Here is a 21,688-nt window from a genome sequence, read left to right as displayed (position 1 = left end):
TCACCCGGAGAGAAGAAATACTCTTTTCTGATTGGCTGGTGGGGTGGCTATTAATTCTGAATAACAGGACACCGTTCCATATTAATGCTTATGAATGGTAACTATAACAACCATAGTAGGACGACGGTTGCAGGCTTCGCAACAATGGAATCAACTGTAAACAAGCTAACTGTCCATGCTATCGCTGTTATAGGGCCAACGAAAGTTGTACAACAAGCTGAACTAGTGAGCTTCTTTTTAAACGGAACCGCGTGTTTCCTTTGCTTTACAGTGGCAACCGGGTGATAAGCGGGATAACGGCCGTCGAGGTGTGTCCAGTTATACGGAATGAAAGGGCTCGGGTGGAGGCAACTTCCCTCCGCTGCGTGTCGGGGAGTGTTTTGCCCCTCGCCCTCGTCCATTAATTCCGTATAACAGGACACCTCGGCGGCTGTTATCCCTTACGTATATATTCAGGTATCACTGAAAACTGTACTGATTGATGTTGTTTTGTTCCCAAATTAAAATTTACATAAATTATTATCCACTAATACACCCTAGGTTGTTGTTAGACCAGAGTTTCCCTTTAACTCATTTTAAATGGAAGCAAACGATACTCCTAACCCATGTCTTACATGAAACGCCATGTGCTGAACTGAAGAGTTGAGGTTGAAATGTGCTTGGTGGTATTACACCCTATATATATGTTACCATGAACGCTCTTTTGCATGTTTAGGAGTCAGTGGAAGTAAACAGTGTTTTTTCCCCCTCCACCCCTGCAGGTACGGTGTTTGAAAGGCCAGAGGGGTTTGCCCAACCAGCCCAGTTTTGACGGCATCCACATTGTGAATCACTACGGCGACACCGAGTCCTATCACTCCTCAGATGACGACGGCCTGGCCAAGCTGTCGACCCCACAGCACAGTGGCGATGGCGACACCAGTGGTGGCAAAGGAAGGCGCATCACGCTGCATGCCGACCTGGGGGACACAGATAGCGACGAGGACGGGGAGGCCTTGCGCCTCCAAGTCCCCACAAACGGCAGCCATAAGACCACCACAGTGTGATTTTTACACCCCCACCACACCTCAGCCCTCCCCAGCTCAGTGCCCATCTCCTCCTGCCCCCCACCATCTATTTATCTATCAGATGATCACTACCACATGACAGACGACCTCGGCTCAGACTCGGGGGGCCTGGAAAGGGGGGATACCAGGATGAGCCATCCAGAGCAAGACCAGCAGCCTCTTCTGTGTTTCTGAAAGCCATGCAGGTTCCTGGTGGCTTTGTTACACATCTGCCTTATATCACTGTTTGTTCGTTTGTTAGTGTGTTCGTTCTGGCAGTTTGGATGTCTTGCCAAAATCCATAACATCATGGAGTTGGTACCTGTTAGCACTTACCATTGGCTGGATGGGTGGACATTATCCCCTGAATGGACTGACTCAACACTAGAAGAGATATTCTGAATGAGATGAGATCATTGGATCATCAACAGGCCTTTTGGGCTCTCAGATCTGAGAGATTTCATACAGGGATTCAGTCAGGCACACATGCTGCCACGTGGCCCCCAAATGTCTGATTGGATCCCTATTTGTGTAATATTATGTTTTATGCTCTAATGTAAAACAACACCCTATCATTGTTTTTTTTATTGCCTTCAGTTTTTAAAACGACAAGAAAATGAAAATGTGGTAAGGCCCACAGAGCTTAGTAGTAGTTTAAAAGGATTCTTGAAAAAGTAAAAAAAAAAAAAAAAAAAAAACATTTACACTATCCTCTTGTTAAGGTGGAGTTTTTCCCCAAAACGAGGAGAGTCCATTAACACGCAGCAGTATGGTAACTGCCACAGACTCATGGAAGCCAGATGCTGTCATTGGCTCCACCACACACGTTCATGCAACCTATGGTTTGACCCTCTCAGTGGACACAGGACGGGCATGAAGCATCTTTGTATATATGTACATGTTCATGTTCATGGGTTAACGTTTGTGTCTTCGTATCGACTTGAAAATCGTGTTATCTTGTGGATTGCTGAAGATCTGCCATGCAGCTTGTTGTGTAGTTCATTGACAAAAAAGGGACATATCACTCACTGGACACACTCTCCAGGCCCCAACAGGTTTTATCAGCTTTTGGCACATCCCAGTTTTTTTTTTTTCCCCCTTCACATAATTTGTCTGAACTGTATTTTTCTCTGGTTTCAGTAAGGATGTTTTATTTCAGCATGGTGTTAATAGAGCATGTTACACATTTAAGACAAGTGTCACATTGTTGGGAGATGATTTATTTTCTCTGTATTGTGTGATTTGTTTATCTTTTGGTTTTGTTTGTTTATTTGTTTGTTTGAAGCAGACATGCTCTCAAAAGTAATCTTTAAATCAGCAATGCAAATGAAGGGAATGTGACCAGAAAGCTTTGAAATAACTACATCAATCGGGGTATTGGAGAAACTAAATGGATGAATTATTTGCACATTTGCACATAAGCCTCACAGCAGTCAAGGGAACGTATTGCTGCAGTGGAAACGGTGTGCATACATGCAGAGGTGAATGGAAAGATGGAAGCATTTTAGCCTACTCTTCCTTTGCGATACTAAAACCGCACCAGACCCACATCACCTGGCCTTCGTCTGCCTAGGTGAACAAAAGGCCAAAAGTCTACTCATGCACCCACCCACACACTCACTGTCCTGTCATGCTTGGGGTACAATTGGCATCAAAGCCTCCCCGCTAATACACAAACTGTCTTAATAAGCAGGTAAAATTAGCGCATTGGCCAAACCCAATGTAATGATATGGTATAGGTGGCATTTCAGGATAATTGTGTTTTCCTACTTTTTTTTCTGTTCCAAGCAAGAAAATCAATATAAATTGGCATTAATTCCACAGAGATATGATGTTGAGTTGTTCTTCATGTAAGCAAAAGAAAACACTAAGAACTATTGATCTCCAGCGTTGGCCAACTGAGGTCCAGGAAGACACTGCAACGATCCCAAAGCGACAAAACCTATATTTGTTGATTTTCAAGGGGTCTTAATCTACTAATGTTTGTCGGATGAATTTTCTCTCCTATGGACGACACAAATTAACATGGACAGAATGGAACGCATGGCAGCCAATGAACACTAGATTTATTTGTGTAATTACTCATGTGTTCATAAGACAATGGGAATAGCTCACTAAATAAATCGTGTGATGAATTTATTTTATCACCCGGTCATCTACAGTAGATCTTCACAGCAATGGCACCACAAATGGACAATAAAAGGCTTCGTCTCTTGAAATCATCCATGTCTTGATGTTATTTCTACATGTATATTGTGTCGCCGTGCCGTGGGCACTGATGATGCTACAGACGATTTGCGCTATGTGGCCATGATAAAAATGGTAGCATTGTGTCACATATTTTAATATAATGCTCACCTGTGCTGCGCAATGTCAGATGCGGTATTATAATGCCTATAGCCTACTAATGCCTTTTATATTTGTAGACCAGGCTTATTACACATAGCCTAGATGGACGCATCACGTTTAACAATGTTAAAGCGTACGGGCCCTTTCTACATTTAAATTGTAGGCTTAAGGCACTTTCGAGCATGCCAATGTGTAAGATAGCCTATGTAGGCTTAACAAAGGCCAATTAGCCTTATAGGCTACAGCGTTCGCTGTTACTATTTATTTGTCTCTCGTGTTATATTATCCCCATATACATATAGCCTACAAAGAAAAAAGAATTTGCAGAGGCACTGAAGGCTGAAAGGTTGACAAAGTATAAAAAGCCTTTAATTTATCATGGCAAGAACTGGTTAAAAGCAAATGGGGCCTAGGCCATATTGGCCTTCGTCAGGGCATGATATATTGCCTACTTTCCAGATTATCTTTACAAACAACACTGAATTGCCTTATTCATCTGCTTTTGATATTTGATAAATTACATGTAGGCCTATGTATAAACTAATTATATTTTTTAATGATGGGGATGATCAGGCCTGCATTACATTTTGTTGTAGGCTGAGGCCTATTAGGCCTATTCATAGTAAGACTGTAAAATACCTATTCCTCCTTTATTAACACGAAGCAGTGATACGGACTCGTGTGAAAGGAACATGGTGCAACATCTGATTTCCGACTTGCATGTCATTTGGAGATAGCCTACATTTCTTCTGAAAGGCCAGTTCCATTTTAATACTGTAGGCTACCACTATTCATTTGATGGACAGTTCAATGAGTGAAACTCATGATGACGCCACAACCCCTCTCCCTCCACTCATCTGCTTATGAAAGCTCTTGCAAAAATAACGTTCAGGAAGTCTGAGCTTTACGCTAATATCAAGCAAATCGACGAGCTAGATTCTCTGGCCACACGGCTGTTCGGGTCCTAGAACAAGATCAAGTCGAACGAGGAGGGTGACAGGTAGGTGTTACATTCATCATTTATAAATAGGCAGGCAAATACAAACCGGACCACTTACCCCGTATAATTGCCTATAGGTTTCAAATCAAGGCGCTCTAAATCAAATCGTGTAGCGCACATTGTTTACATGCGCAGACATGGAACTGACAAAAATAAAGTATGCAGACACAGACTAGCCTACAACCAAATGTTTTGTTTTGGTTGTGCACCTGCCAACTTTTCTGCACTGTTGCTTTGCCGGTTGGTGAATTTGCCAATAAAGCATGAACTTTCAGTAAGCAATGCAATTGTTCAGTGAATATATCACCATCCAGCTGCATTTGAAGCAGTCGGTCTTTTATTTTTACATTATCGGTTCCGTCGTCATTAAAAATAAGTAGGCTACGATCACGTCTGTTGTATGCTTTTTAAGATTTTACCAAAACACTGCGTTGCCTATGAAGCCCATTGTCTATACGACCGTAACAACGAAATAACGAAGACAGATATTTGTGTTTAGTTCCTCAAAGTTGAAGCAGCTCCTCCACGTGAATAAGAAGAACGGTTTATCTGCGTTCTATCATATCTGCGCCACCTGAGCGCCGGCCCGGATGCCCTGCGGGTTGTGCACTAATCGGTGCGGCACACATTTCGCTTTGATTTCCTGTGCGGCTCTGTAGCTTGATCTCATGTTAATAGAGTTTTTAGGGAGCTACTCCCCCTCGCACACACTACCCCTCCCACAGTCACACTAAACAGCTGGGATGCGAGATTATCGTAAACACAGATATTTTACGAAGTCCTTTCTGCAGATTACACTTTTGGACAGAATCTTTTTAAACATCTTTAATAAATTGGCCGCCTAACCTCCAACACAATGCACATTTCAATTTAGACCTACACTCTTAAAACGAATGTGTTGAAAACCCAACTTGCGTTTTTTTACACATCTCTGTGTCCAGATAGGGACACCACATTCGTTTTAAGACTGTAGGCTATTAGTCGTAAATGTGCCAAACTGTAATCGTGTCTTTATCAATCTGTCATTGATTTGATAAAGCTTGTATGATAATTTAATAATTAGCCTATATAGGCTATAGGCTATATAATAAAACGGGAACATAGGCTATATTTTCAATCAGTGTCCCCACTATTTGTTTTTACACTTGGATATCATTTTGCTGATTTAATGTTGGCGTGTCACATCCAATTTCAACTCGCAATGTAAACCAGTCATATAACACTTATTTAGAAGCACTATGTAGGCCTAAATAATTAATTGATCAGAGAAGACACACACGCTTGTTTTATTTTGTGTTGTTCAGGGATTGATTGAAATCCAGTGACTGTTTGAAATGTAAGGCACGAGCCGGCGACAGGTAGAGGCTTCTGACGTGCCCTACCGGCTGTTGCTGCATGGCCCCAGTGCGGCTCTGAATGCAGACGGCTCCGTTGTTCTAGGTGTAATTAGGGCCGAAGCAGCCCACCGGCGGACGATCTGGGGGTGAGCCGGGGAACAAGGCCTCTCTGTTTTGACGGCGAATAATATTATGCATGGCTGGGAGGAAACCCGAGACTTTCTACAAGGGATCAGTGGGCGGATGGATACAGGCAGCGAGCGTCTATAATGAACTGATACAGTTTATTACATGACAATTGCAATCGAACAACAATACATTTTAAAGAGGCTATGCTGGCTGCACATTGCCTTAAACAAATACCAAGATTAGGTTACTCTCCATTCAGATACAATGCCTTGGCTGATAAATAAAAAATAGTAGCCTAGGCCTGGGCATAATCTCAATTATCGGCATGTTTCACAGTGCAGCAAGCCAGTCATTTGCACTGCGCTGATTTTAGCAACGTTCACCGCAATGCAATAATGTAGGCCTATACCCCTAGAACATTCACAAATGACCGGTCAAATCGTAGATGTACACGGGTAGGCTATAGAAAATACTGTAGCACGACTCAGTAATATAATTGGGCTACCTAATGTAGCCTAAGCCTGTCGCACTGCAAAAAATGACAGATGGAGAGAATCGCAAAGTGTGTGAGATGGATAGCCTACTAGCCCACTATTCTGCTGCGTGCTTTTCTTAAGATCCTCTGCGAAAGATAACTTCGTGATTTGTCCTCAGACACATGGCACAGAACGCACTGCTGTGACAGATCTACTACTCGCTGGCATCACGGTTCCCGTCTCCGTGTTTCCTCTCCCCCTGCAGCTCGGGATCGAGTATCGCATTGATAAAGTCGCATATCACTTATCCTGATTGCCATGGGCTTTGGTTCCCTGGGGAGATGTCTGGGCCGTGAGGTCCGCCTTGCATTTGTTCTTTGGGTGAACCAATCCCGCCCCGGTCAGGGAAACTGAGGGAAGCTGTGTCTTTAAAGCACCTGTCCTCGTAACACCTGGCAGACGAGGAGTTGCCTTTGCGCATGCCCCAACGTTGAAAAAGAAGGATATAGCCTAGCGGCGTGCCTGTCATCAACCAATGATCTTCAATTCGTTTCAGATAGAAAACAGAGGGGACCACAGTCAAGCAAAGAACAGCGTGAGGAACCAGGGGAGTCGTTTGGGATTTGTGTGGACTAGAGAAGCAAGACAAGTAAGCCATGCCGCGATCGTTTCTCGTGAAAAGCAAGAAGGCGCATAGCTACCATCAGCCGCGCACGTTTGAGGATGACTACAGTAGACTGGATACAATTTTAGCCCACATATGTGCAGGTATGTCCGATTTGTTTAGTTTGTCATGCTCATGTGAAATTTATTGTAAATATTGCGATCCACAGTATGCATTAAAAGGTAACTACTAAGAAAGAAACTCCTCCACTTTGCCACTTTGAAGTAATTTAGGGATTTGTTTACTTGCATCATTAGTTTAAATGATGCAATGTGCAGACTGCACTGTTAAAAAAGGCATTGACATTTTATTAGCTATATTAAATAAAATATTATATGTATATTAAATTAAAACAGCTTATTGCGTAATTCCATTTTATTATGGCTGTGGACAGGTGGATGATTTTAACTGAATGTTTTACCATACCCTTTTCCTTACCCTTACCCATAAATAATGTGGATTTAATCTCTTTTTTTCATAATGGATAAACAATTAACAAAGTTATAGTATTTTTAATATCTACAAATTGGGTATTTTTGTTTCTACAAATGACTGAACAATATGTTGTGTTATTACAACAACAATAACGGCAACAATAACAACATAAGCAGATTCCTCATAGTGTTTTTTAAAAAAATGAACGGCATGATCGAATCTTCCTTCCACTTGGTTCAGCAGAGACCAAAATTCCAGAAGAGTCAGACTGCTGTGCAGAGGTGCTATCTGGGGACACTACAAGGGACTTCTCCCCGGAATCTCATCTGGTGGACACAGCAGACCGCTCATCTAAATCCCCACTCAGCTGTGGAGGAAGTGTGTGTGGTCGCTCCTCAGACTACGAGGACTACTGGCGACCTCCGTCGCCTTCAGCATCACCTGGTACGACAACAAGGCATAGCTTTTGCATACATTTCTACAATGCCAATTGTATCTGCTACTAACTTTCATCAGTATGTAGATTAGGCTCGTTAATATTTCCATGCACGTATAGGCTAGTTTGGTGACTCAACTGGTCTATTTCTAATTTCCTGAGTGGGCAACGGAAAACCACATATGGATGATGACATTTATTTAATTTGATTCCCCCCGCAGATTCGGACAAGTCTTTCTCACCTTCAGTCGACGAGACACAGCCATTCGAGGTGCCCTTCCGGCCATATGCTTGGAACAATTACACGGGGTCCGAAATCCGGCACCTGGTCCAACAGACGTACCACCACCCGCTAGAACTTGAGCGTGGATCATCACTCCCTTTTTACGGAGACACTTCACTTTTTCCAGAACGGGGGACCGGTGCTGGGGGTTACGGCACTTACAGTTCTGCTGCCGGACTTTTCGACCGGGCCACTGCCACTGGGTTGTACCCAGATGGCAACCTTCATGGCAAAGTTCCGGACATCAAAGCCGAAGCTGACATCCTTTGTAGTCGTCTAATGCTAAACGGTGCCTTCAAGTGCATCAAATGTAGCAAGGTTAGTAGCTTACACTTTGATTAAAAATATGTTATGTATTAACTAATCACCACTATAGTGACTAGTCACTAGTCACCATCTATTTCCATTTGCACCTGTAGGCTTTGCCTGTGTCAGTAAATGTCACATAGCCTATGAACGGTTCTGCGCGCGCAAGCCATGCCATCCATGCGTCCTATGAATTATAGGTTTGGGACATAGGATTATGCTTAAAATAATAAACCAGTAGATTTGACTAAATGTATGTCATCCCTTCAGGTTTTCTCCACGCCTCATGGATTAGAGGTCCACGTGAGGAGATCACACAGTGGGACCAGACCCTTTGCTTGTGAGATTTGCGGGAAAACATTTGGGCATGCCGTCAGCCTGGAACAACACAAAGCTGTTCACTCACAGGTGAAATGTCTTATTTGTGACCATTTAGTGATTGTACAATTAGCCTGCGCCGCCTACGCTGTTGACACCCCCTTTTCACAACGCCTTTATCTACATTACATAACAGGAAAGGAGCTTCGATTGCAAGATATGCGGCAAAAGTTTTAAGAGATCTTCAACTTTGTCGACTCATCTCCTGATTCATTCAGACACTCGACCATACCCATGTCAGTACTGTGGAAAAAGGTTTCACCAGAAGTCCGACATGAAAAAACACACATTTATTCACACAGGTACAGAACGTTCTTAACAGGCTATAGGCTAAATGATGCGTAATTTATGAAAACAATAAGACTATGTCTCTTTATCAAAAGCCACCCCTCTTTCATTTTCATAATAACTAACAACTTTGTTTGTCTCTTTAGGTGAAAAACCACACAAATGCCAAGTGTGTGGAAAGGCATTCAGCCAGAGTTCCAACCTCATCACCCATAGTCGTAAACACACTGGCTTCAAGCCGTTCGGGTGCGACATGTGCGGGAAGGGTTTTCAGCGAAAGGTGGATTTGAGGAGGCACAAGGAAACGCAGCATGGACTGAAATGATTGATAAGTGATTAGTCTGACAAAATTATCGAGCATATAGCCTACGGCCATACCAAACACTATAGAGAAAAGTAATAAAGATCAATGTTATGGATTTCAATTTCAGCTGCAGGCTATGCCTAAATTCTATGGCTTATTCGGTCATAGAGTATTTTTTGCCCGTCATTTGTGAATGTAACACTGGCCTCTTAGGCTGAGTCAATGTAGGCTAAATAAGTTGTTTTCGTCCCTGAGGACGTCTTACCAAACCCAAATATTATGACCAAAATAATGGCAAGACAGACATCATTCCAAAAATCAACTGTGTGAGAAATCTGCGCTTCTCAAAAGAATGCCACTTTGTTTATACGTTAAACATGCTGGCAAAGCAAAGCAAAGCATTGCAAACGAGCAAAGTGATTTCATAAATGTGAGGGATTTTTCTTATAGCCTCTTGTATTGTGAAAACACCCAGTTTATCATTTAATTTATTTTTTCCCTCTTTATGATTTAGTGATGGACTGTTCTATCCTTTTTTTTTTTTATCAGATTTGCACAAACGTAATTTATATGAACGAGATCTGTGCATCTTGTTTGATTGCAGTAAGTTCAAATGTTGTATAGACCTACAGTGTTTGTTCTTAAATTATTTATTGATATTAAATAAATATACTGTTGTTAGGTATGTGTGAATTTCAACTGTGTATTTTGTGAATTTATGATGTGTCATTACCAAGACATGTCCTAGTAGCCTATGCCATGATTGAAAACACCTGCAGTTTGAGTAGGCTAGATCTTTTTTCTTTTTTAAGAAAGGACTGATAATTCGTCACTGAATGGTCATACGTGGATTGCTTCATGGAACCTGTGATGAGAGAGAATCGTAATGGTAGCTGGGACACTATTGTTTCAGATACTTAATATTTAATGGCACCTCTAGCTACCAGCCCATTAACACAACATCTTTTTTACCTGGTTGGTCTATATAATGTAGTGTTATAAATTTAGTTTTTTGTATTTGGAAAACGAGAAGGTTGACGTAAAATTATGCTGATGATAGTTGCAAACAGAAAAACGTATTTTTTTGTGAATTTGCACATCAAAGGATAATGGTAGAAAATGGGACATTTGTCCCATTTATTTCAACCATATATACTATGTAGACTAACATACGAATATTGCACTGGCCACATAGCATACAGCGCGTTTTAAATAATATAGGCCTATGAACTTTTATGGAACTGTATCATCTTTTAAAGAGGCGTGCCTATCTTTTTCTAACCCGAACTACAGGTGTGAACTGGTTGTGTTTATTACAACAGGTTGGTTGCAGCATAAATACGGGCAAAGACAGGCGATTTTACAGTTGAAATTAAGTATCTCAACACGTATAGCTCTTTTAGCTTATTCACTGTTTTTAACAATTGAAGCCTACGCTTCCAGATGTGACGAGAAAAAAAAATAGATTATCGAATGCTCTTATGGAATTTCTAATATCCAGGAAAGGTTGAAATATGGTGGTTACTGTTTCTGTTTGGGTGGTTACCCAAATCAGGTTATCTGCGCTCACGATGTTTCAAAATCAGCTCATAAACAAGACTCAACTGCATGACTTTTTTTTATTTTCTAATAGGCTATGAAAACAGTAGAAAATACAACATAACAACAACAACGATAGTGATAATAGTATGCCTAATAAAACTGGAAGCTGCACTATTAAGACATTTGCCAGTATTCTCCAACAGCCTGTGATGGCGTGGTGGTTTGGTGTAGGCTATATTTTAACGGCATGTAACGGCTCCATAAAGTGCTTTTTGCCTTTGGCTATTTTACTGGAAATCTGATAGCAGACCACAGGAATAAGTCGAGTGTCACAAAGATTGTATTCAGGAGCCGTCAAGCCCTGGAAAGGATTAGATTTAGGTTTAGTGTTCTTTTATTATTTATAAAGCGCACCATCTTTTCAAAGGTGAAATGAAACATAACGATACTTTTAGCTTTTTACTGGTGAAAACCTTTTTGCTAATATTATAATCACTGATAACATTAGAGCTCAATTCTTTTCGAGGAACTAAATAGCTTGGCCCTCCAGAAGAAATCGGATTCTCATCCTTGGTTTTCCATTTTAATAAGCTTTTAATCAGCTGAACACATGTAGGCCTACTGACCAATTGTTTGTTATAAATGGCAAGACCCGTAGCCTAAATAGCCCAGCTAACGCAAAGTTTCCAAATAAGACCTGATAAATCTGAAACAATAAATCGGCGACACGAGAATTTGACACGAGCATGGGCGCCTCTTAGGTAAGACACTTTGTTTTTACAACCACAACAATTTTTTGTTGGTGTTTATACTTAAACAACCCTGAGAGTTACCTGTTAACAGGTAAAAAAGTGAACGTCTATTTGACGGTTAGAGTTTGTTTCACGCCTGCGGAACATATGGACAGAGGCCAAAACATTAAAGGTCTCACCTATCACAACATGCCCCCGGGGCATGAACTCTCCTCGGGGAAACAGTAAAAGTGTCCATTCCTCATAGTCAGCGCGGCCCCCACCCCAACTTCATGATAAATTGACGCATCGTTATTAATATAGCCTAGTTAAATATATTGACATCCACAGCACATAGCAAACAAGTCAGTGTGCAAAGAGAAAAGCGCATTCGCTTCATTTTAAAATAGGCCTACAAAGCACCAGTTTTGCCATTTTGGTCTGTCTCTGTGGCAGCATAAACAGAACCGTGCCTAGCCTACTTAAAGACACAATCACACTACTCTCCTCTACATTGATTGAAATCACTGACTCACAAGGATTTTTAATGCCTCAGTTACCCTAAATCTTACAACTTCGCGGCCTGCGAAAATACTGAATATTTTAAACCCCCGAAGAATATACTAAGAAGAACAGGGAAATGCATCGAAAATGTGTGGTTAGTAGAGAGGGGGATAGAAAGAACGAAATAGAGAGAGAGAAAACAACACGGGAAGCCTCCACAGCCTACTTTATTCAGCTGCCCTGCTGATAGCCGAACGGATGAACGGAATTATGGAGGGTTCCCATAACTGCAGTCTGTGCCAACCTCTGGAAGCTCAATATGTTCGGATAGTGGTGCTGCCAACAAAACAAATGAATTAAACCTTTATTTACCTTAGAGTGTAAATAAGGACACAATTAGATGTTTCTCGCCATATGTCTGAAAAATATTATAGCCTAGAGAAATATAAATGTTGCAAAGTGTTGAATCATTTATCACCTTGAGCCATGTTTTTAATGACTGAACATTAGCCCACAATAAGTTAGCATTAAAATAACAAACAAATGCGTTCTTGCAATGTGATCTGCCCATAATGAGTGAACACATTACCAAACAGAATATATTGGATAGTGACATGTTGGACTCACTCGTGGTAGGCTAGTAATTATGCCATATATTGAGGATCCTCTGCTCTTAGTCCTAGGTGCCCTCTTTCGTTTCCATTCAAAGGGTTCATTAGGCTGACTGTTGCCTTTATTTATCTAGTCAAAGAGTCATTTGACGTCCCAAACTTGCAATAAAGTTATAAAGCAGCATAAACATCAAAGACGGAGTGTGTGTAGTCACCATCATTAGGGTCACATTTCAGCACATCTCATTTCAGTGACCGGTTTGGCCATTTGCTCCCTGCTCACCTGTACAGACTGCCACAAACAGCATGACATGACGTGACGTGAAGGACTGAGTCACAACAGTGGAAATGTCGCTGTCACCGATGGTCATGTTTGTGACAAACATGGCAGGATGTTGATCACTTGACTGGAAGAGAGGTCATAAAATGGAAATGGCTTCCAGTAATTTCTGATGATATAGCCTACTGAAATGTGTGTCGTGTCTCAAATAGGGCTGAACCTAGCACAGCCACATGTCACAGTTCTGAGATGTTACTGTCTGGTCACAATTTCTGTTGTGATATGACATATATTACATTACATTACATTACATTACATTTGGCTGACGGATATATATATATATATATATATATATATATATATATATATATATATATATATATATAAATAATTCGTTATATTAGTTATTATATATTCACACTGAAAAACTTATATTTAAAAAAAAAATCAAGTAAAAATATGAATTATAAAAAAGTAGTGTTAGTGCTATAATAAACATCACAAATGTAGTGATTTTACTGTCTACTAATCAACTACCAACTTTACTTTACTACATGAATTTGTTTCCACTGTAGACCTACATTATAAGTGTATAGTAAAAGACTACTAGTAGAAATGTGCTCACTGTATTTAACAAACAACCCTTAAAAATCACATCTAAAATGCCTCTGCGAGCGGGAGCACTTACACTCATCCAGACAGTAGCTTTTCCCTCCTTCACCCCTGGCCTTTTAAGCTCCTGTGTTTGTTTACGAGGAACAGGCCAGCCTGAGCCTGTGCAGCTTGATTAGTGTATGGGGTCCATGGGCAGGCGAGCCATCAGGCGGGCCAGATTTCTGGGCCCAGGGTTTGAGAGCTGTTAGACCACTGCCCCCAGGCATATGAAATATGAATAGGAGGTCTTGAAACAGCCCGATCAATTGGAGTGGGCAAGTAATCAGAGCAAGGCATTCTGGGGCCACACATCCAAGCTTTTTTCTCTCTGTCTGAACACTATAACGCAAACTCAGGCAACAACACTGCTTTGTATGCATGCACTGATATGTGTGTGTGCTCACACAGAGATGCATGCATGCATGCACAGACACACAAGCATGCAGGCATGCAGTGACACTGGGAAAACAGAGAGAAACAAACTAACAGGCTAAACATAAACATTAACACTCATAAAACAGTTATTTGTAGTGTTGTGGAAGTGCACAATGTAAAAAGTAAACAGGATTAATAATATCTCACTGCTGGTGACAAGATTGTGCAATTAGGCTATGAAAAAAATGCAGCGCTTCATGGGTTTTTGGCAACATATATAATTGATGTGAAACATAACATGAAAAATAAAAGAGACTCTGCTTATTTTATGACCAATCTTTTGCAAGACTGAAAAGATTCATAAGCCTGTGCTTGTTGAATTAGTGTAAAGTTTGTTTTTAACTTTAACTTTTTTAACTTATTGATAAATAAATGAGAATTAAACACATATTGTTGCAATTTTTTTTAATAAGAAAGACCCATCACCATCACCAAGGGCATCTTACCCAGGCTCCTCAGGACATATGCTGCCTGACCAACAGTCCTCCAGGGACTCACAGCTGACATTTAGCCCATGCAGCAGCTTTTCTGCGCCCCACCGGCACTCCAAAGCCCATGTAAACAAACAGCCATATCAGGGCCACAGGGCCTACCTGCCGTGTTGATTCAGAGGTGCGTGATGAGTCCTACCTGCAGCATGAAAAGGAAGACCAAATCACACACAGCCACCTGACTCAGCAACAGAACAATACAGGCCCAGTCACGGATTGGGCAGAGCATCTGCAGAATGGTGACTGGCACAGACAAAGCACATCACATCTGTTATCAGCTATGGGGACGAATACAGAGAGAGAGAGAGAGAGAGAGAGAGAGAGAGAGAGAGAGAGAGAGAGAGAGAGAGAGAGAGAGAGAGGAGAGAGTATGCGTGGGTGGGTGTGTACTTGTGCAACATAATGATAGAAAAGCCCTGAGGCCTCTAAACATTAAAGCACACCACCTCATTGGAAGTGTTTTGACTTCATACACATGTCACACTGTTCACACTGGCACCTGGTTAAAACTAAGGCCCTCCTAGAAAACTGAAGTCTAGAGATAAGAATCTCAGTCGTAAATCTGAATCTGAAAACTGTTGTGTCTTGAGTACCCTCACATGGAAAACCTCTCCTGTGTTCACAACAACAGAGCCAAGATGAAAGTGAAAAGATAAGAGGATCCCAGTAACTTTCGACTGAGATTGATCAGCGTGTAACGCATACATCACAGAAAGGAAAAACTCAATAGTATTCAGACAACTCTGTTACCTTAAAAGATAAGTGCAATTGAATACAATGGCTAGTTTGTTTGAACAAAAATGAGAAACCCCTGACTGTGATGCCTTTTAAGAACACTAATTAATACCTCAAAACAATAATAATGATTAAAAAATCTCCCAGTACTGTTTAAAATACTACATTTTATGCTATGACATGAAGGAAAGGAGCGAGTCCATTTCAGTCTACGCAGGTAGGCCCACATCACATCACAAGGGATGGAGAGTGAGAGGGCAACTTTTAGCCCCTCACCTGTCCATCCCCTCTGTCCCCCCACCTCTCTGTGTTGGATGCGTGGAGAGGAGAGTTACACAGCCATCAGGGAGGTGGGACTCAGCCTAGGACAGGTTCTTTTGTTGCACGAGGGCCTTATCCATTATTCACCTCGGAGCTGAAAAATAGACTGCAGGCCAGCCACACAGCTGTCACCAGCCAGTGAGGCGAAGGCACAAATTATTCATGATTCTGGATGTAGACAAAAAAAAATGGAGGAAGAGAATGAGACGTAAAAAAAGACAACATAGTCTTTAAACAAATTAAAGTTTCTTTCTCTTGAAGTGTTCTGTGATTCAGTTCAAGTTGTATGGACTTCACTAACTCCTACTGAAGATTATACAGTGGTTTTGAAGAAGCATACAGATTTAGGCAAAAATACTGAACAAGATTTTTAATTTTGTGATAACTGTATCAATATCAAGTCATGTTTTTTTTTAAAAATGAAATGAACTAGAGAGTGGGCCAAACTGAATGGTTTGACAGTTAAAGTAAGTTTATGTCCTCCACTCAGAGCCTTGGACACCTCGAGGAGACAGTGCCCACTCATAAGTCAAATAGGCAGCTAACAACGGCCTTCTGGGCTGGCACCATTGCACTAGAATTTGGACCAACACGTCCCTCCCCCAGCTCATCTTAAGGCTGACTGGCGAAGGGGTTTGTGCCTGGTCATCAACGCTGCCATCACACCCACACCCCACCTCCAGACCTCCCAGCTGGAGATGACACCTCTGCTCTGGCGCACTGGGAGAAGGGTGGCTGGCTGGCTGGCTCACAGGACACATGGTTCCCCCTCTTTATCCTCCCACCCTCCTCTCTCTCACTGTCTCTCCTTCTCTCCTCACACACGCATGCTGCACACTTTGTTCTGCAGTCCTTGTTGTTTTCAGGACTGTTTAACATGGCAGGTCCCTGGGCTCCCCCCTCACTCCCAAAGCACTCTAAAAGTCCGTTTTGAGAGGAGGGGGCTATTGGTTGAGTGAGTGTGTGTGTACGTGTGTGCGTTCGCGTGTGTCCTCGGAGATATTGAAGCGGGTGGGGACAGTTTTTGTGTGTGTGTGTGTGTGTGTGTGTGTGTGTGTGTGTGTGTGTGTGTGTGTGTGTGCATGCATGTGCGTGAGCACATGTTTGAAGTGGGGTGGGGTGGGAGGTGACTTAAGAGTAGGATGGGCCGGCAGCAGTGACCGCAAGGCAGTGGCATCTCAGCCTGGCCACAGTGGCCCAAATGTGAGCCGACGTGCTTCTGGAGCTTAAAGCTCTGAAAGCTTTCCATTAGCCCCCCAACGCAGAGGGGGTCTCCAGGGCCTCAGACAGCATGCATCCGGCAGAAAGCAACCCCCCAACCCAGCCCCGATGAAAGGGAGGTTTGCAAGGTCGCCTGCTCATTTAAAGACATGTTTATCCGCCTGGTTTAGCATTACATATCACTACACTATTTGGATGCTAGCTGTCGCTCTGGTGGAGCGAGTGTGTGATGTGTGTGTGTGTGTGAGTGGGTGGGGAGATTGGTGGATGGAAGGGGAAGAGGTTATGAGAGAAGTCTCTGAATCTGCTTTGTTAAGACAAAAACACTCTTGCTTTCTTTTATATCATTTTTTTTTACAAAGATGAGCTCAAACCAATTGGGCTACAAATTTGTCAATATTTGTTTTAAAAAGACCCATCATAACTCTTAAATGTTGTGTAGGCTCTAAGCCTACTGTCAGAATTTTTGTCTAGGACAAGATGTTTTCAAAAACGGTATTTTAGGCTACAAATATTCTACTCTTGTGTGTTTCTCATGAGTAGGTCTGTCTGACAGCTGATGAATCTAGACTTGGGAGCTAAAAGGATTCAGTTTGGTAGGCCTAAGAGGGTTGAATAACAAAGGACTTTTTTTTAGGAAAAAGATACGATGTGACAGCACCATCCTAGAAAACACACATGCGACATGGATAAGAGCTTTGTACAAATCTTTTATGTAAGAACCACACTCGCTTTTCGTCGATAATGACGCTGAGTCGTACGTGGGCTTGTCAAAGTCGGGTATGCACGAGCACAGGGGTGGACAAGCACCAACGAACAGTTACACATCCCTCCTCACGTGTCAGCATGGGGAATTATCAGAGCCAGCGACCAAAAAAAAAAAAACAGGAAACTTGTAAAAACCCTAGTGTGGTTTGCTGTCAAACCCCACATTTACATCTTTCAAATCTCCTCAAATCTATTCCGCTCAAAGTGAGTGTGATTTCATGAGGAAGGGGAGTTCAAGCACGTGAGAGCAAACACAAGACAGATGATTTTGCCCTCTCGTACACTCTCTCACTTAACATGTCTGATTGCAGCTATGAATCTCATTGAAAAATTCATAAGATCCATTTCACAAGAGTAGCAAGCCAGGCATGCAGGTGGAAATATGAGGTTAACGTCAGAGAGAGGCAGGTAAGATGAGGGGAGTGGAGGAGCAAGGATGACGGAGGAGTGGAAAAAACGAGAGAACCAGAAGAGCCTGAGAGAATGTTAGAGGGGGTGGGGGGGAGTAAGGAAGAGAGAAAATGACAAAAGATTTATTCTCAGAGCTGATAAAAAATTTATGCTGGGGCATTCAAGTAAAGTTGCTTTTGATGTTGTGATTTAATGAATGATTGGAGCATGCTGCAGCACTGTGGTGAGGCCTATACTAATGCCCACCCATGTGTCATTCTCCACCAGGATCAAAGTCCCTATGACACAGAGAAAGAAAGAACTAGAGTGAAAAAGAGGAAGTAAAATATAGTAAGAAAAGGGTGGTGAAAAGGGAAAAAGGACACTTTACCAAAGTTGCTGCAGTTTTGCATATGAAGAGTTCAGATGCAAAAGCCTCTAAATGCCACCTATGTCAAAAATGAGATAAAGATGGTGAGGGGATGCTCTCCACACATAGTATACGCTAATCAAATAATTTAACTTCTAAACCCACTAAATACCACTCTCTTCCTGGTCTGAAATATCAATTTATAGGCAAAAACCTATAGGAGCCTGAATTTAAATGCTCATTTAAAAGAAAAGTGGTCAGACGGATTTAGAGGGTTTTGCATCTGAACTCTTCATATGCACTTACCAATATCCACATTCTGTAGGCCTACAGCATCCTGTTTGCCAGGAACACCATACAGCCCATCAAATTCTCAAATACCATGGTATAGCGTGTATTTTATGCATTTTTAGTAGCTTATTGAGTGCCAATAAGCAGGGGTTCCAGCAGAGAGGGTGTGGATGACTAAGGGCCCAGAAGTGACAGGAGGCCCCCATAGAGCCCCCCCAAGAAAACTACCGGTATATATTATCAGGGGGTCCAGAATTATTGTCTGTTACAGGGCCCAAATTATTTAGCAGCGCCCCTGCCAATAAGCATTTAATTGAAGGATGATTTAGTTTGTGTTTTGTGGGTTTTAGCACCCTCAACAGAGACTGAATAAAATGTATGCAGGTTAATTCAAATTGGATCAGAGCCATGAAGCAGCAGCCCATTTGCATTTACACTTTTAATCTGATCAGAGTAAGCTAATGGCTCAATCCGAATATAAATGCCTCATGTAGCCTAAACACCTCAACCGATCAGATTCAGCCCAATCTGACTCCATTCTGATAATCCAATCGATTGAAAATTCCACCCATGTAAACAGGTAGGCTACTCCGTTTGTGGGAGGATACATTTCTTATTTCTGTGCAGGTGTTCCCTATGTGTAGCGTAAATGATGCACAGTGACGTAATCAAATAAGTTTCCATGGCAGCAGTACAGGACAAAGATCCTTGATTTGTCCACTTCAACACTCTATGACAGCTTCTAAAGGACTAATGCTTGTTCCATGTAAATGCATATTCCAAAACCAATCACTTTATTTATCATTCATGTAAACAGTTCGGTTTAATCAGGTTAATTTCAATCTGATTGAAAGAAAAAAACATCCATGTAAACGTGGCTAAAGTTACACATTGTAGATACCCCTTTAACATTTACACTGAGAGAATAGAGTCTAATAATGTTTGAATGCATTGTATTCCCCCAAATGTAGAGGGTGCCATTTGGTGATCAAGAAATCTTGATCTCCTCACAGAAGGTCATTGGTGTGGTGAAGTCCACATGTACAGTGAAGTTCTTGTGAAACGACCATTCATCACTGTACAAGAGGAAGTGCTGCCATGTACTGTCTTTTGAGTCTGCCTTCTGTGAAAAAAGGAGCCAGCTGCACTTGAGAGTGGAGGCAGGAAAAAAGAAACAAAACAAAGATGTTTACGGCAGCATCTCCTTCCCCTTGATAGAGTAGCAAAGCCTACTGCATACCACAACACTATTTAAACAAAACAAAATGTACAAAAGCAAGGGACATAAGCAAGGGAATCACAGTCTCAATAATAAAAAAAAACATCCAAAAAATCCATTGTAGAATTTATCTTAAGTACATCATGTAAATGTTGAAAAAAGAAATCCCTCCCTCTGAGTAGAAAACTGCCAAATCAGTTTGATTAATTGTACCTCAGCATCTCCGGAATGGAAATCTACCTATCTGGATCAAAAAGGACCTATCCTCCTATCCCTTGGTTAAGCTGCCTGATCCCGAAGACATAGGCAGTTGATATAGATTGGGGATGCAGCCAGCATCATTCATTCCTACCGCCTCCATCCCCCATCATCCGTACAGCGGTGAGCTGAAAAGGCGAGGGTGGAGTGGCCGGGAGGTGGGGGGTAACAGATCTGCAGTGCCAGTGGGCTGAGAGACATATCTGTGCCAGAGTTGTGACTCGAGCCCAGGCCCCTGTTTCCCCGCTGGCGGCCCGTTAAACTTTCATGATTGCAGGAGGAACCCGATACGACCACAGACGCTCCTGAATTTTCCTACCGGCAGGGCAGAGATGCTGCTCCTCCCAATCTGGGAGAGGAGTCTGGTAAAGGCTGTGTAGTCATGGTAAGGGCTCACAGGGTTGGCCTCGACCTAGCTGTAGCTGTGCACTGGTATGTGTGCATAATTGAAATGTGATTGAATTATCTATTAATTTATTTTTTTTGGTTGAGGGTCTAAAAATAGATACATTGCGTGACAATAAAGGAATGCAAACAGTTGTGTCAGCATGCAAGTTCAAATCAATCTGGAAAACATCAATTACATTTATATTAAGATTAGCCCATCAAGTGAATCACTCAGTGACAACTGCTCAACAGTTCATGAAACTGTAAATCTCCCAGCTGTATGTTTATGAAAGTGCAAATCTCCCAGCTCCAACAATGGAAATGAAAAGCAAAATGCAGAAGATGAAAGACAGAAAGCAAGCAAGAGGGAAAAATAAATGAAAAGGCAAAAGGTGTTCAGGCAGCTGGGTGAATATACAGGAGGCGACACGGAGACATGTGCAACAGAAACACTAACACATGAGCAAGCACTCAGCTGGATAAAGGGAGTGTTTAGAGAGAGAGAGAGAGAGGGGGGCAGAGAAAAAAACAGAAAAGGCTAAAAGCCTCCATCACATTGAACAAGACACTGGGAGCCCCCACTCCACTCCACCCCAAACCCTGCTCCGGTGGCCCCCTAAACGCAGTGTGTCAGCATCTCCAAAAGGCGGTGGGGAGCGGCGGATGACTAAATCACTCTGACAGCCTGGCTCACATGTAGCGGCCCAGACTGGGCCACTGCGGGGTGCTGCCATGGGAGACGAGGCTCCTTCACCGGGGGTAACGAAGCCTTACGCACCAGCAGAGAGAAAGACAGAGAGAGGGAAAGGGAAAAGAGAGAGAGAGAGAGAGAGAGAGAGAGAGAGAGAGAGGGATGGGTAGGGGAGGAGGAAAGGAGGCAGGCATGAGTCGGACTGCTAGGCAACACAGCTGGTTATTGATCAGTGCCAGACACGCTCTCACAAGCGTGTGTCTCTCTGTGTGTGTTTGTTGTCTATGACTGGAGTATGCTGTTCTCTGTGTCGATAAAGCTCTCCCGCTCTATACTATATTGATTGGGAACAAACTTG

The 21,688-nt window shown here is 42.3% G+C and overlaps 2 protein-coding genes across 9 annotated transcripts in view; both read left to right on the top strand.

Moving 5' to 3' along the window:
• Positions 1-1,168, top strand: part of evi5b (ecotropic viral integration site 5b) — a 57,337-nt gene extending 56,169 nt beyond the window's left edge. For 6 of the 7 annotated variants that reach the window (XM_048251462.1, XM_048251459.1, XM_048251458.1 and 3 more), the window contains one exon: positions 762-1,168. In XM_048251462.1, coding sequence (XP_048107419.1) covers positions 762-1,046 — 285 coding nt within the window. In that variant the 3' untranslated portion in view covers positions 1,047-1,168. The remainder of the gene's footprint in view (positions 1-761) is intronic. The other variant, XM_048251465.1, reaches the window with a different exon arrangement.
• Positions 1,169-4,231: 3,063 nt separating this feature from the next.
• Positions 4,232-10,098, top strand: gfi1ab (growth factor independent 1A transcription repressor b). 2 transcript variants are annotated; one of them, XM_048251467.1, is made up of 7 exons: positions 4,232-4,395; positions 6,894-7,105; positions 7,680-7,880; positions 8,094-8,473; positions 8,732-8,869; positions 8,976-9,141; positions 9,274-10,098. In XM_048251467.1, exons 2-7 carry the CDS (start codon positions 6,994-6,996, stop codon positions 9,450-9,452), a joined length of 1,176 nt encoding a protein of 391 aa, XP_048107424.1. In that variant the 5' UTR covers positions 4,232-4,395; positions 6,894-6,993; the 3' UTR covers positions 9,453-10,098. The 2 variants fall into 2 exon arrangements, with proteins under 2 accessions (XP_048107424.1, XP_048107423.1); XM_048251466.1 differs by having other exon boundaries at positions 7,677-7,880.
• The last annotated feature ends 11,590 nt before the right edge of the window (positions 10,099-21,688 follow it).

Source organism: Alosa alosa, chromosome 9 (assembly GCF_017589495.1).
Source record: "Alosa alosa isolate M-15738 ecotype Scorff River chromosome 9, AALO_Geno_1.1, whole genome shotgun sequence".
In the NCBI taxonomy this organism is placed as follows: Eukaryota; Metazoa; Chordata; class Actinopteri; order Clupeiformes; family Clupeidae; genus Alosa; species Alosa alosa.
The sequence above is the reverse complement of the archived record's forward strand: the minus strand, read 5'-3'. Positions and strand labels throughout refer to the sequence as shown.